The sequence below is a fragment of the Macrotis lagotis genome, chromosome 1, assembly GCF_037893015.1.
Source record: "Macrotis lagotis isolate mMagLag1 chromosome 1, bilby.v1.9.chrom.fasta, whole genome shotgun sequence".
Lineage (NCBI taxonomy): Eukaryota > Metazoa > Chordata > Mammalia > Peramelemorphia > Peramelidae > Macrotis > Macrotis lagotis.
The window spans coordinates 346,629,324-346,644,362 of NC_133658.1; the positions used below are offsets into that span (position 1 = coordinate 346,629,324).

At 38.2% G+C, this 15,039-nt stretch overlaps 1 protein-coding gene across 1 annotated transcript in view; it reads left to right on the forward strand.

The window, feature by feature from the left end:
• Positions 1-15,039, forward strand: part of TGM2 (transglutaminase 2) — a 58,191-nt gene that overhangs the window by 33,851 nt on the left and 9,301 nt on the right. The window contains exons 5-10 of the mRNA XM_074211909.1: positions 89-217; positions 1,108-1,285; positions 5,370-5,505; positions 7,509-7,612; positions 8,877-9,119; positions 12,301-12,582. Coding sequence (XP_074068010.1) covers positions 89-217; positions 1,108-1,285; positions 5,370-5,505; positions 7,509-7,612; positions 8,877-9,119; positions 12,301-12,582 — 1,072 coding nt within the window. The remainder of the gene's footprint in view (positions 1-88; positions 218-1,107; positions 1,286-5,369; positions 5,506-7,508; positions 7,613-8,876; positions 9,120-12,300; positions 12,583-15,039) is intronic.

The window sequence follows — 15,039 nt, forward strand, 5'->3', positions numbered from 1 at the left end:
CTAGGCCTTTCCTCTCTCCACTCAACAAAACTTGGCCTAGTCTTATAGCTATCCATTGATCTTACATTTTCTCTTATTTTGGTCACAGTTTGAAGATGGGATCATAGATATCTGCTTTGCACTCCTAGACATGAACCCCAAATTCCTTAAGGATCCTGGTCGTGACTGTTCGCGGCGCAACAACCCTGTCTACATTAGTCGGGTCATCAGTGCCATGGTGAGGAGAACAATATCCCAAATAGTCCCTTCATCTACTCCCTTCCCACTCCAATTCCCAGGATGGGGTATCCTCAAGTACCATCAGTATATCTCAGCTATTCATTTTTCAAATACTTACCCTAGTCACAATATAGATTTCTGTATTTGCTTAGGTCATAGGGGAGACAGTGGTCCCAGGAGTGTTCCTAGTCCCTTTAGTGTTTTAGAGGATACTACTGGTAGGAATCAGGAGGAACAATTGTCCATTTATTCATTGCTCCTCCCAGATTGTGAGTCACTTCTCACAATATTATTTTGCTCTTGTTCCTGTCAACCCACTCATTCTCCTGGTACTTATAATAGTCATTTCCTAAGTTCACTTTCATTGTGAACCTTGTAATAATTGGCCACCAGGTAGCACAGAACTGTGGAAGACCTAGAAATGGAAGAGATCAAGAGGGTCAGTCTTCTTCCTCTGTGTGACTTTGGGCAGGTCCCTTCTTCTCTTTGGGCCTGTTTCCTACTCTGTAAAATGAAGGGGATGATCAAGATGATCTCTAAGGTTCCTTCTGACTTTGATATTTTATAATAGAAGGTCCCTTCCTAGCTTTGATATTTTTAGAATGCCTTAAGGTTTACAAAATGCTTTATATTCATTACCTCATCTGATCTTCCCCTGTGAAGTAGGTAGTATTATTATTTCCATTTACAGATGAGTAAACTGAGACTGGGAAGTAATAAAGTTAGAAAATATGAGGTAGGATTCTAGCTCAAGTCTTTCAGATTCCTCTGTTGTGCTGTGCTACTAAGCTCTCTAGAATTCATTCTCAGATTTGGTGGTCAGGAGATGGCAAGCCCAATTTGTGTTTTTTTTTCCTTATGGGTCTCTGACACCTGGTGCTGTTTCAGGTGAACTGTAATGACGACAAGGGAATCTTATATGGTCGCTGGGATAACAACTACAAGGAGGGAATCAGTCCCATGGAATGGATAGGAAGTGTGGACATCCTGAGAAGGTGGAAGAAGAGTGGATGTTATCCAGTGAAATATGGCCAATGCTGGGTTTTTGCTGCTGTGGCTTGCACAGGTGAGCCCCCAATAAGTTTCCAGATACAGTGGTCTTCTATAGCAAAAGGAGGGTGGGGAAGGCACTAATGAATTCAAAGAATACTTCCTATTCTAAAAGTTGACTTTTGCTACTCTTCAACTACAGAGAACTGTCTAGATATAAAACAATGATACAACTCAAAAATAATTTTATTAAGTGCCTACTCTACATAGAGTACCTTACTGGGCAATGGGAAAGACATAAATGTTAATTAAGATAGACCCAATCTTCATGGAGCTTCTAGTTTAGTAGGATGATAAGGTGAATATATAGATAACTATATTCCATTCAACAAATATTCATTAAGTATCTACTGTGTATGGAGCACTATGATTGGACTGGAGGGGATGCAAAGGTTAAATAGGACATGGTTTCTGCCCTTATGATACTTATAATGTAGTTGGAAGATAGACCAATACAGGAAACTCTAATATATATAATTTTACATAATGTGTGTGAGAAGTACAGAAAGAACTTCCTAGTTAATGAAGTCTTTGAGGAAAGTCATTAGTAATGGTGTAGAAGGGAGGGGGGAAGAAAGTCAGGGGAAATTATCTGGAGGAGTTAGTATTTGTACAAGACTATAAATAATGAAAGAAAATTCAATAGGCAGAAAGAGGGAGACAGTCCAGACCAGGCACTGGGGACAGTATGAGCTTATAGGAGATTGTTATTTGTATTCAAGAGACGATGAATTGGTCAGTTTGGCAGATCTATTTATTGTGTGAAAGTTATACACAATTAGGCTGGGATGCTAGAAAAGAATCACTTTATTGAAAGACTTTGAAATGCCTAGCAAAGGAGTTTGGAAATAGGTTGTATTCATGAAGCAGGGTGGAGATCAATGGGAAATACAATTTCCCCATTGAATTCTTACCACCCCTACATTTCAAAACTTAATCTTTCCTCCTCCTTCCATGTGACATTTAATATAATGGATCGGAAGCTAAGACCACATTGGTTCATGGTTCACTTCTGATATTTCTAAGATGTGACAAGTACCTATCCAAATCTTAGTTTCTTCATCTGTAAAATGGAAATGATAATTTTTGAATTCTCTTCCTCACAAGATTCTTATAGAGAAAACATCTTGGAAAACTTAAATTACTATAGAAAAGTGAGTTTTTATCATTCATATTCTTGATGGTCCATCTTCATGTGTGATATTAGTATAAGAGAGATCAGGAGCTTTGGACTGGAGTCCAGGGGGAGTAGTTCTCACTTGGTCTTGCTACTGCAGAGTATATTCTTTATTCTCCAACCTTCTCTCTGGACTGACTCAATACTACATTTCCTCTATATCTGAGCAGAAACTGCATAGGTCCCATTAAAAATGTCATATCTGGGGAAGTGGTGATTTTTGACAGTTTTTTAATCCTCTTTTTTAAAGCTATCACTTTACTTCACACAACTAACCCTAGTGACTTCCTTCTGTTAATTATTTCCCATTTAACCATTATATAGCTTCTTTGTACTTCTTTGTTTCTTTAATGTCTCCCCCATTGAACTGTGATTTCCCCAAGGGTGAGGACTGTTTTTTGCCTTTGAGTACCCATAGCTCAGCACAGTAACAGGTGCTTAATAAAGACTTATCAAATAAACTGACTAGTCACCAAGATCCCATCTTTGCAGAGATTTACTTGCTCTTCTCCTAACACTTCCCAATATTCTCTCCCCCACCCCCATCTTATACTTCCCTCTGTCAGAAGAAATAATCTCAGGTTTCCTGGTTGAGATCAACTAAGAAGCAATACTAATATACATTCTGGTTTCAGTGTCTTGCACCAGTGCCTGGCCCTTAGTAAATGTTTATTGATTTGATTGATTCAGGCCTCCTCACGTAGCCTGATGGAGTACCACTTGAATTAGGTGAAATGGAGGAAAATATTGTGGGACTTTTATTTTTGCTTAATAGTATTTTTTGTAATTACATGTAAAGAGTTTTCAGCATTCATTTTTATAAGATTTTGAATTCCAAATTTTTTCCCTTTTTCCCTTGCTTCCTCCCTCCTAAAGATAGCAAGTAATCTGATATAGGTTACATATGTACAATCATGTTAAATATATTTCCACATTAGTCATGTTGTAAAATAAGAATCAGAACAAAGGGGAAAAAAGCATGTGAAAGAAAAAACAAATATTAAAAAATATGAATATGGTATGCTTTGATCTGCATTTCAGACTCCAAAGTTCTTTCCTTGGATATAGATAGCATTTTCTATCATGAGTCTTTTGGAATTGTTTTGGACCACTATTTTGCTGAGAAGGTCTAAGGCAATCATAATTGATCATCATACAATACTGTTGGTACTATGTACAATGTTTTCCTGGTTCTGCTCATTTAACTCAGTATCAGTTCATGTAGGTCTTTACAGGTTTTCTGAAATCCAATTGCTCATCATTTATAACAGAACAATAGTATCCATTAAATTTCTATACCACAATTTGTCACTCCCCAATAGATGGATATCCCCTCAATTTCCAATTCTTCGCCAATACAAAAAGAGTTACTATAAATATTTTTGTTCATGTTGGTTTTTTTCCCTTTTTTTATAATCTCTTTGGGATATAGGTTTAGTATTGCTAGATCAAAGAGTATGTACAGTTTTAGTGCCCTTTGGGCATAGTTCCAAATTGCTTTCCAGAATGGTTGGATCAGTTCATAACTCCACCAGCAATGCATTAGTATTCCAGTTTTCCCACATCTGCAACATTTATTGCCTTCCCTTTCTGTCATCTTAGACAAGGTATGAGGTGGTATCTCAGATTGTTTTAATTTGACTTTCTCCAATCAATAGTGATTCAAGACAGTTTTTCTCATGATTATAGATAGCTTTTAATTTCTTCATCTGAAAACTACATGTTCATATACCTTGATCATTTATCAACTGGGGAAAAGTCTTGTTTTTATTTAAAGATAACTTGAAGGCTTTCAAGAATGTTAGATCTGGGGGGCAGCTAGGTGCTGTAGTGGATAAAGAACTGGCCCTGGAGTCAGGAGTACCTGGGTTCAAATGCGGTCTGAAACACTTAATAATTACCTAGCTGTGTGGCCTTGGGCAAGCCACTTAACCCTGTTTGCCTTGCAAAAACAAAAACAAAAACAAAAACAAAAACAAAAACAAAAACAAAAACAAAAACAAGAACATTAGATCCGGAAATATTTTCATGAAATGTCACCTGGAAGAGTTGGACCCTAGAACCTAGACTGTTAGAGCAGAAGGAATCTGAGAATAGTAGTACACAGAATCATAGAGGGGGATGGGACCTTAGTATATAAAATATAGGGTGTCAAGTTGAGTAAAGGAAATGAACCAAGAGAACATTGTACACATTAACAACAATATTATGAGATGATCAATTAGGATGGATGCAGCTCCTCTCAATAGTTCAGAGATCTAGTACAATAGGACTAGTCTAGGACATCCAGAAGAAAAAAAACCCAAAAATCACAGAATCTGATGGATACTATGTTCACTTTTTTAAAAACTTCTCCTATGTTTTTCCTTCCTATCCATGGTTTTCTTTCTTTTTCCTTAGCCCTAATTCCTTGTACATAAAATGAATAATATGTAAACATGTTGAGTGAAAATATACATGTGCAATTTTTACCAGACTGTTTTTACCATTGAGGGGAAGGTGGTGAAGGGAGGGGTGGTAGAAAAGATGTAACTTTATACATATCAAATGGATGAATATTGAAAAGCTTTCATAATATAATTGGAAAAATAAAATACCAAACATGAAAAAATAGGATATCAAAACTGGATGCATCTAAGTATAAAATGGAAAAGACCCTAGGACAGAGAAAACAGGGCTAGAAGAAAACTTGGAAGTCACAGAATCCAACCACTTTGTTGTTACTCTTGCAAATAGTTTCATTCATTCTATCTCCTTTGAGTAGCATAGTGACATATAGTAGACACTTATTAAATACTTGTTAAATTTTTTTATTACAAATGATGAAATTTAAACTGAGAGGGAAAATAATTTACCCAAGGCTCCTATTTTAAATGAGCAGAAAGAACCCTTCTGTACCCATCTCTTTCTGGCTTTCCTTCAGTGTTCCGGTGCCTTGGAATACCAGCAAGAGTCATAACCAATTACAAATCAGCCCATGATTCAAATGCTAACCTGTCCATCGAAATATACAGAAATGAGAAAGGTGAAACGCTATGGAATATGAGTGAAATGATATGGTAAGTTACAGCTGGCAGGGGAGGGGAGGGAATAATAAGGGTTCTACTGGGCTTCATCCTAGGATGCACTAGGAAGATGGAAAACACCCACTGGTTACTGGGGATGGGGATCAACAATGATAAGGAAATTAGCACTCTTAGAATAATAGAATGTCAGAGTTAGAAAAGTCTATATGCTCCCAGATCAGTGGTCTTTGGAGGCATACACCTTCCCTTTTCTGGATTTTGGGGTCTTTTTCAGAGCCAGCCTTATAAGGAGGCTGAGTAAAAAATAGTGAGTTACTAATTTGAGTAATTTAGTAATGCCCAGAAGATAATTCATGCATGCCTTACATTTCACCAATAGCATTTTATTCCTTTGGTCTGGCAGGTTCCTATTTCACAATACCAATTCTACTAGAAGCAGGGTAAGAGCTTTAAGTACCTAATTAAACTGAATGAATTTGTTTATCAGAAACTCCCAGATTGAAGGGAAAAGGATAGCAAGAATGAAAGATGGTGTATAAAAAACAATGAATTTAGAGTCAAAGGACATGGTTTGGAATACAAGCTGTCCTTTTTCATGTATATATATATATATATATATATATATACATATATATATATGTATATATATATGTATGTATATATATGCATATATAGAGTGACATAGTAGACATTTATTAAATACTTGTTGAATGGTTTTTTATTACAAATGATGAAATTTAAACTGAGAGGGAAAATATTTTACCCAAGGCTCCCATTTTAAATGAGCAGAAGGAACCCTTCTGTACCCATCTCTTTCTGGCTTTCCTTCAGTGTTCTGGTGCCTTGGAATACCAGCAAGAGTCATAACCAATTACAACACTATATAAATATATATATAGAGAGAGAGAGGGGTGGGGGTAAACTCTTGACTTCATCATTCATTCATTGACTATTTTGTCACCCTCAATAAGACATTCATATAAAGTTCTTATCTTCAGTAGTAGGGAAAAATTTCAGGGAGTCATACACAATCTCTCCTACTTCCAGTTATGATCAGTGGCACTTTGGGAACTGTCTCCCTAGAATTAGGGGCTTATTCTAGGGACCTAGATAGCTATTAACTGAGAAGGAAACTTTTCAATCTGGGTCTTGATAACACTAGAACTAATGAGTAATTGAGCTTCATCTTTCTATGCCCTTCCCTCTACAATACAGATCACAACCCCTCCATGAGTAGTACTGGATCTGGAGTTAGAGAACCTGGGTTCAAATTATGTCTCTGTCTTCCTAGTTGTGAAACAATGAACAAATAATTTCACTTCTTTCATCTACAAAATGAGGGTGTTGAACTAGTCAGTCTTCAAAATACTTTCCAATGTTAATTCTTTGATCCTGTAAATAAATCTCAGTTTTCATGAAATGCTGCAATGACAAAAATGTCATCCCCAAATGGACAATTTTGTAATCACAAATCTCGCTTCCCTAGGGTCCTTAGGAGATAGACATGAAGATAGTTCCAGATGCCCTGGCCCATCCTCAAAACATTTTTTCAACTCAATTTAATCTGCTAGAAATTGCATTGTGCTATCTTAGACTTTACTTCATTTTCACAATGAGGCAGAGAAAAAAAATACTCTCCTATAGTGAATTATTGGTTCTTTTATAGTGAATTATTTTGCTAGGCCCCCTAAGGGAAGAATTAGGACCAAATGAGTAGAAGATATAAGGAAGTAGATTTTGGTACAATATAAAAAAAAAAGCTTTCTAACAATTAGCTCCTTCTACCTTTGTATAGCTTGGGAGAAAATGAGTTCCTTATCATTAGAGACCTGCAGTTGGGAGTTGGATGACCCAGCTGGGAGACCAGTTGTTGGAAATATTGAATATTGTAGGGGGAATCTTCCTTGGGGGGGTGTTGAATTAGATAATTTCTGCGATTTCTTCCAACTCCAATTGTGTAATTCTATAAGCCCTCAGATGTTAGTACCTTTTCCTGGGGTTTGGTCAACTCTCTCTTTTTTAAAACAATTTTTAAGGAACTACCACTGTTGGACTGAAGTCTGGATGACCCGTCCTGATCTAAAGCAAGAGTTCAATGGCTGGCAAGCTCTTGATCCAACTCCCCAGGAAAAAAGTGAAGGTAAGTGGGTCAGAACCTTTGAATAGGCCTCCATGTACCTTCCCACTAAAAGAATTACAAATTCCTCTTGCAAAAGATACAACATGACATAATGGAACAGAGTCCTGAGATGACAGACAGAGATAGTTGGGTGGCCTTGAACAAGTCATCTAACCTTTCTCTGGAACTCAGTTTCCTCACCTATGAAATGAGGAGAGTAGATTAGATAATCCCTTAGATTCCTTCTGGTTCCAAAGACTTTGAACCTATGGGCCATTGGCCCAAGCATACAATATGTTACCACCTATAAATGTTGGAATCTCCCTCTAGGGAACTTCATCTCTTGGTGCTTGGCAATTCTCAGAGGCTGTAGCAGAATTAAGTGCTCCCAGTGGGTTTGGATTCAGAGGATCTGGATTCTCCCAGTCCTGCCATCCATGTGACCCTGGGCAAATCCTTTTAATTTACTGATCCTCCTACTCCTTATCTGCAAAATTAGCTGTGATTAGACAAAGATTCCTTTAGGATCTCAATCAATGATCCTCTGATACATCTGATCAGCTAATCACAGAACCTGAAGGACTAGGGGCCTTTCCGATCACCTATACCAAGTATGCCTTCCCTAAAGTCAATTGAGCAGGTCTAGATCAGGTCCAGAAAAATCCAGTCCCAGAAGGACATTTGGAAGTTAAAAGAAAACTAGATTGGAGCAGCCAGGTGGTGCAGTGAATAGAGTATCAGCCCTGAATCAGGAGGACCTGAGTTCAAATCCAACCTCAAACACTTAATACTTGCATAGCTGTGTGGCCTTGGGCGAGCCACTTAACCCCATTGCCTTGCAAAAACTAAAAAAAAAAGTGAGGTTCTTTAAGTCTGATCTAATATACTTATATTACAATTAGGAAAACTGAAGTCCAGAGAATGGAAGTGATCTGCCCAGGGGAATATAGAAAGTTAATGTCAGAACTGGATCTAAAAATCAGTTTTCCTAAATGCCAGTTCATTGCTCCTTCCAAAAGACCATTGACTCCCCTGAATTTTTTCCCCTTCTCCAGTTGATTAATTTATTTGGGGTGAATGCCAAGAGATGTATATTTGAGCAGGAATAAAAGTTTTAAGTTGTAAGAAAGATACTCCAATGGAGGGAATTTTAGGTGTGAAAAAGTTGGATTAGAAGGGAAAGGTATTCTGAAAACCATACATTTTAGGTGGTTCTATTAAGAAAGACCAATCCCACTTCACAAAAGCCTCTTCTTTAGCACTCATGGTTTTTCTAACTCTTTAGGAACATACTGTTGTGGTCCAGCTTCAGTCAAAGCCATCAAGAATGGTGAAGTGAATACCAAGTATGATGCTCCCTTCGTCTTTGCTGAAATTAATGCAGATTTAGTAGAATGGATAAAGAGAGAAGATGGGAGCAATGAAAGATTGAATACCGCTACTATGGTGGTGGGCTTAATGATCAGTACAAAGGCTGTAGGCAGTGATCAAAGAGAAGACATCACTCACCATTACAAGCATCTAGAAGGTAAGAGACTGGGTATAGTGTTTACCTCCAGTAGGTAGAGATCAGGTCCATGATCAGGTCTCTGCCAGCTTTGAGATTCTATAAGTCTAAGAGTTTAACTTAAAGATACTGAAGTTCTGTGACCTAAGGATCTAAGATTCTAATAATCTTTGCTTCTCTGAACTGTCCTTTGGATCAAACTTTTTTTTTTAAAAAGTATATAAATAAATATCAAAAATTACCAGCTCATATTCTTTTTTAGCAGCCTAGTTGTTATTGTTATTGCTGTTATTATCATTGTTTCAGTTATGTTTGACTTTTCATGACCCCATTTGGAATTTTCTTGACAAAAGATACTGGAGTAGTTTGCTATTTCCTTTTCTAGATTGTTTTACAGATGAGGAAATTGAGGAAAATAAGGTTAAGCGACTTGCTGAAAGTCACACAGTTAATCAGTGTCAGAAGTCAGATTTGAACTCATGTCTCCCTGACTCTAAGCCAGATGCTCTATTCACTGTACCTGAACTGCCCTTAGTAGTCTGGGTAACACATGAAAGAGTTTTGGTGTTTGGTTTTTTTTTTTGTTTTTCACTTTTCATATATTCCAAATTAATATTTTGGATTCCTCCCAGCATACACTGATTAGTCAGGCAAAACTAGTATTAAGAAGAAAGGAAAAGGCTTCTATGAAAGGTAGAATTTTAGCTTGGATTTGAAGGAAGTCAGGCAAGGCAAGAGAAGGAAATAAGGGGTGCAAGGGTGGGGGTATAATTTCAAGCATGGTGAAGTCAGTCAGAATGACCAGAGTTAGGATATGAAATGTCTTATTCAAGGGATAGCAAGGAGACCAGTATCATTAGATCATGCAATATATGTGGAAGGGGGTGAGAAGCTGTGGAATAAGTATGAGAATACTGGAAAGGGAGGAGGGCACCAGGTTATGAATGCCAAATAAAGGATTTTATACTTGATTCCAGAGGTGATATTCAACTAGGTGATGCAGTGGATGAGAGCACTGGCCTTGGAGTCAGGAAGAAGGGAGTTTAAGTCCTTGATACTTACTAGCTGTGTGACCTTGGGCAACTCACTTAACTCTGCCTCACATCCAAGACCATCTCCAGTTGACCTCATTCATATCTGGTCATTGGACCTAGATGATTCCAGAGGAGAAAGTGAGACTGATGATTTAATATAGCCCCCTTCACTCAAATCCAATTCACGTGCTTGTCATGGCATCACCTCCCTGATGTCATGATTTTCTTTGAGAAGGAAGGATAAAACATCTCTCATGATAAAGAGTCAAAGATGTTTACTGAAAGTGGCAGGAATTGGGAAGAAGGATGGTAGCATAGTCAGACTTATATTTTAGGAAGATTAGCTTGACAGTCAAGTCAAGAATAGATGTGAGTGGGGAGAGACTTGAGGCAGGGAGACCACCCTGCAGGCTACTGCATATTGCAGCTGTTCAGATGTGAGATGAAAAGGATCTGCATTTGGCAGTCTCAGAAGAGAAAGGGAGTTGTAGACAAAGTAATGAAGTTAAAATTGACAGGGCTTCACAAAAGATTAGATATGCAGGGTGAGGAGTTGAGAATAAGTAGGTTTTGAGTCCAGTTGACTTGGAAGATGATGGTGCCCTCAATAATAAAAGGCATTAGGGAAAAAAGATAATGAATCCAGTTGTGAACAGTTAGCAGAGAGTTTAAGATGTGAGTCTGGAGGGTAGAGAGAAATTAGGTCTGGACAAGTAGACCTGAGAAACATCATCATAGAGAAGATCATTGAATTCATGGGAGCTGATAATTATTGAGAGAAAGAAACAGTATAGAAAGAGAAGAGTAGAAGGCATTGGACAGAGCCCTGGTAGATACTCACCTCTATTGAGCATGGCCTCAGTGAAAATCCAACAAAGGAGACTGAGATGAAGCAGGCAGGGAGGAGGAGATACCAGGAGGAGTACCAGGATAGAGCAGCATCATAGAAACCTAAAAAGAAAAACATATAAAGGTGACAAAGGTGATTGCTGAGAAATAAGGTTGAAAATGGAAAAAAAATAGATGAGATTGGAAACTAGACTTTAAAGAGTTAAAAAGAATGAGAGATGGGGCAGCTAGGTGGTGCAGTGGATAGAGCACCAGCCCTGGGATCAGAAGGACCTGAGTTCAAATCCAGCCTCAAACACTTAACAATTACCTAGCTGTGTGATCTTGGGCACTCCATTGCCTTGCAAAAACAAAACAAACAAAAAAAAAAGAGTGAGAGAGGAAGTGGATATAGTAATGTAATCTAAACAACCTTTTCAAGGAGTTTAGCTACCAAATAGAGGTGAGGTATATAGGGACAATGGCTAGCAGGGATGGATGATTCAAGTGGAGGGGATTTTTAAGTAATTTATAGTTTGGAGTTTTGAAGGATTAGACATTAGACAATTAGTAGACATTTCCTCATTTTATAGAGAAACATTGAGGTTGTGAAAGAGCAAATGACTCTGTCAGATAAAGTTAACAATGGAGTAGGAGTTGACTCCGGATTTCCTGATACTAAAAAATTAGTTCTCCTTCCACTTATTCTGTGAACAGAATGGCTTAGTGGAGAGAGTGTTGAACTTGGATTTGGGAGAGGCCTAGATATGAACCCTACTCTGCTGCTATGAACCTCAGTCTCCTTAAATAATGGAGATAATACTTCCTATACAGTGTGGCTGCGAGATTCAAAGCAAACAATATTTGTAATGCACTTTACCAACCTTGAAATATTTTGTAAATATCTTCAAATATTTATATCACTTTGTAGAGTCAACTGTTAATGATTCCATGATTTAAGATTCAGTCCTTCTGAGACCCTGAAGTCTGTGATCAAAGGGAGAATGATTTGAGATGGCCTCTTTTCACCTGAGAAGATAGTGTGAAATTTGTGAAAAGAGTGTTGGTGTTGAACTCAGGAAATTTTAATCCTCAGATATTTGTTAGCTATGTCCCTGGGCAAGTCACTTATCTCTCTGAGTCTATTTTCTTCTTTGTAGTAATAGCATCCACCTCTCATAATGGTCTTATGAGGGTCAGAGGAACTTTAAGTATGGCAAGCACTTCACAAACCTGAAGGTGCTCTATAAATGTTATTAATATTATTGTTGTTTCGTGCACTCCTACACATGCACACTCCATGTTGTTGCTGCTCACTGAAACATTCTTTCATATCTCAGGATCCATGGAGGAACGGGAGACATATAAAAAAGCAAATCACCTGAACAAGCTGGCCGCTAAAGAAGAGCATCCAGAGGAGAAACAGAAGATTAGAATCAAAGTGTCCCCAGATATGAACAAAGGAAACAACTTTGATGTCTTTGGTGTGATCAACAACATTTCGTCAGAGGAGCAAAACTACTGGCTACTGCTAAGTGCCCGCACAGTCAGCTACAATGGAAGACTTGGGCCTGAATGTTCCAAGAAAGAGATGTCCTGTGTGACTGTGGAACCCTTGTCTGGTAAGATCACATGCACATTATCACTTAGCAGGTGTTCTTTAAGTATCGAAGCTGACGCAGTTATGTTGCATTTTCCAGAATTTTTACCCACATTACCAATTTGAATTCCTGTCTAAATAGATCCCAGCACTGAAGTATCTGGCCCTAGACAGTTCAGGAAAATGAAATCCTCTAGAACTGGCATCAACAGGAAAGAAAGTGAGATGGAGGTGACACCTGAAAGGCATACGCCTTCTTCTACCTTGATTCCTTCCTTCTAGCAGTTACACAAAAATCATTTGCTTTCCTTTTTTCCCCTTTCAGCTAAGATCAGACCTTCTTCTTCTGCCAACCTTAAGTGATAGTGATGCCACACCTTCACCAAAGAAAGAAAGGCAGTAGGCATCTATCTTTTACTACTTAACTCTTGACAATCTGTCATTATGGAAGGAATGCCACATTTGCAGCCATATGGTCGGGATTGAATCCCTTATTAGCTATGTGACCATAGACAAAACATTGAACTTTCCTGAATATCAATTTCCACCTAGGTAGAATAGAAATTATAATCCTAGGACTAACTACCCTACAGGAATGCCATGAGGAACAATCAACAAACATTTTTCCTTTTTTGCCCATGGTCAGACAGCTAGTAAGAACAAACATTTTTAAAAGCAATTACAGGTGCCATTTACCATGCTAAGTGATGGAAATATAAAGACAAAAATGAAATAGTCTGTTTCTTCAATGGCCAGTCCTAAAAGATTACATAGGTTCTGATAAGGCAACTTGAAATAGAGGCCTGGAAAGATAATGTGACATATCTAGGGAATCAGAAGACTGGAGTTTGAGTCCTAGTTCTTCTACTTGCCTGACACATGACTTTGGCAAACCCTCATTAGACTTTGTTATCCCTTCCTGCAAACTGGTGAGTGAAGATAATCTCTCAGGTACAATCGAATGCCACCTGTCTGTTTTACTCTTCTAAGCATTCAGGGTTCAAATCTAGACCTCCTCCTAGTTGGAGGAATCCAGAAGTGGTCATTTCACGGGTCCCACACTATCTCCTTATAGAGGGTTTCCTGACTGCAATCAGAATAATTTTTTCTCTCTCATCAAAACTGACCATATTTCGACACTTGCTTATTGTCTCTGTCTTAACACAAGGCTGGGCGTTATCTCACCAAGGAGTGATACACTCTAAATTCCAGGAAACCTCTCCTGCATCCTTTTTTTTCAGAGAATTTTCTTTCAATTTTATTTTAAAAACTTCAGGTGCAATATTAAAAAACAACTTCTGATAACCAGAGCAACAAGCACACACACACACACACACACACACACACACACACAGAGAGAGAGAGAGAGAGAGAGACAGAGAGAGAGAGACAGAGACAGAGACAGAGAGAGAGAAAGAAACAGAGACAGAGACAGAAACAGAGAGAGGAAGAAAACAGAATAACCCACCAATTAAACCCTGGGATTTTCCAAACTGATTGAGGCTGGAAGGACAGCCTACTTCCTTTTTGTTTTAACTCCAATTTCAGGGATTTTAGCTCTGTTTTCTGGTAGTTCTTCTGTGGTCTTCTTATTACTTTTGCCCAGACTAGTGATTGTGTCAGTATAGGATGACCTAGGTGAGGCAATTACCCTCTAACAATACAGATCATTCAACTGTTCAACAACTTATAGTCTTTTTTTTAGGTTTTTGTTTTGTTTTATTTTGCAAGGCAATGGGGTTAAGAGGCTTGCCCAAGGCCACACAGCTAGGTAATTATTAAGTGTCTGAGGTCTGATTTGAACTCAGGTACTCCTGACTCCAGGGCTGGTGCTCTATCCACTGTGCCACTTAGCTACCCCAACACCTTATAGTCTTAAAGAGGTACCTTGAGAACTGAGAAGTTTAGTGATTAATTTGATCACATAGCCAGTGGGTATCAGAGCTGGGACTTGGATCTCCATCTTCCTAGCCATGATCTCTCTAGAGAGATGTACTGAAATTGAATTGAATTGATAATCCTACCTGAAATAAATCCATCCATTCTACTAGTCTGCCCCAGACCAGTGGAGGGGTTTAGGGTTCATCATTTGCAGGAATGTTGGTCCTAATAAGGCACTTAGAAAATGGAATGTCAGGATCTGAAAAAAAACTTAAAGACAAACTACCTCATTTTACAAAGGAGAAAACTGAATAGGTTCAAAAAAGAGAAGTGGTGTGTCTAAGGTGACACTACAAACTAGCAGCAGACTCAAGAAGTACTGTGGTCAAACTGCATCTATTGGCCTAAACTATACCCCTATATTTTAATCTTTATGACTAGTAAGCCAGCAGAGAATCTTGTTTTTGGATGTATGGAGAACTATGAGTCAAGATTAGTCCTAGTTTTGTCAGATTCAGTTTGGATTGTTTTGGGGTTGGTGGGTTTCTTCTTCTTCTTCTTCCATTTCTACTGTTTTCATCATTGTGTATTATTGCTT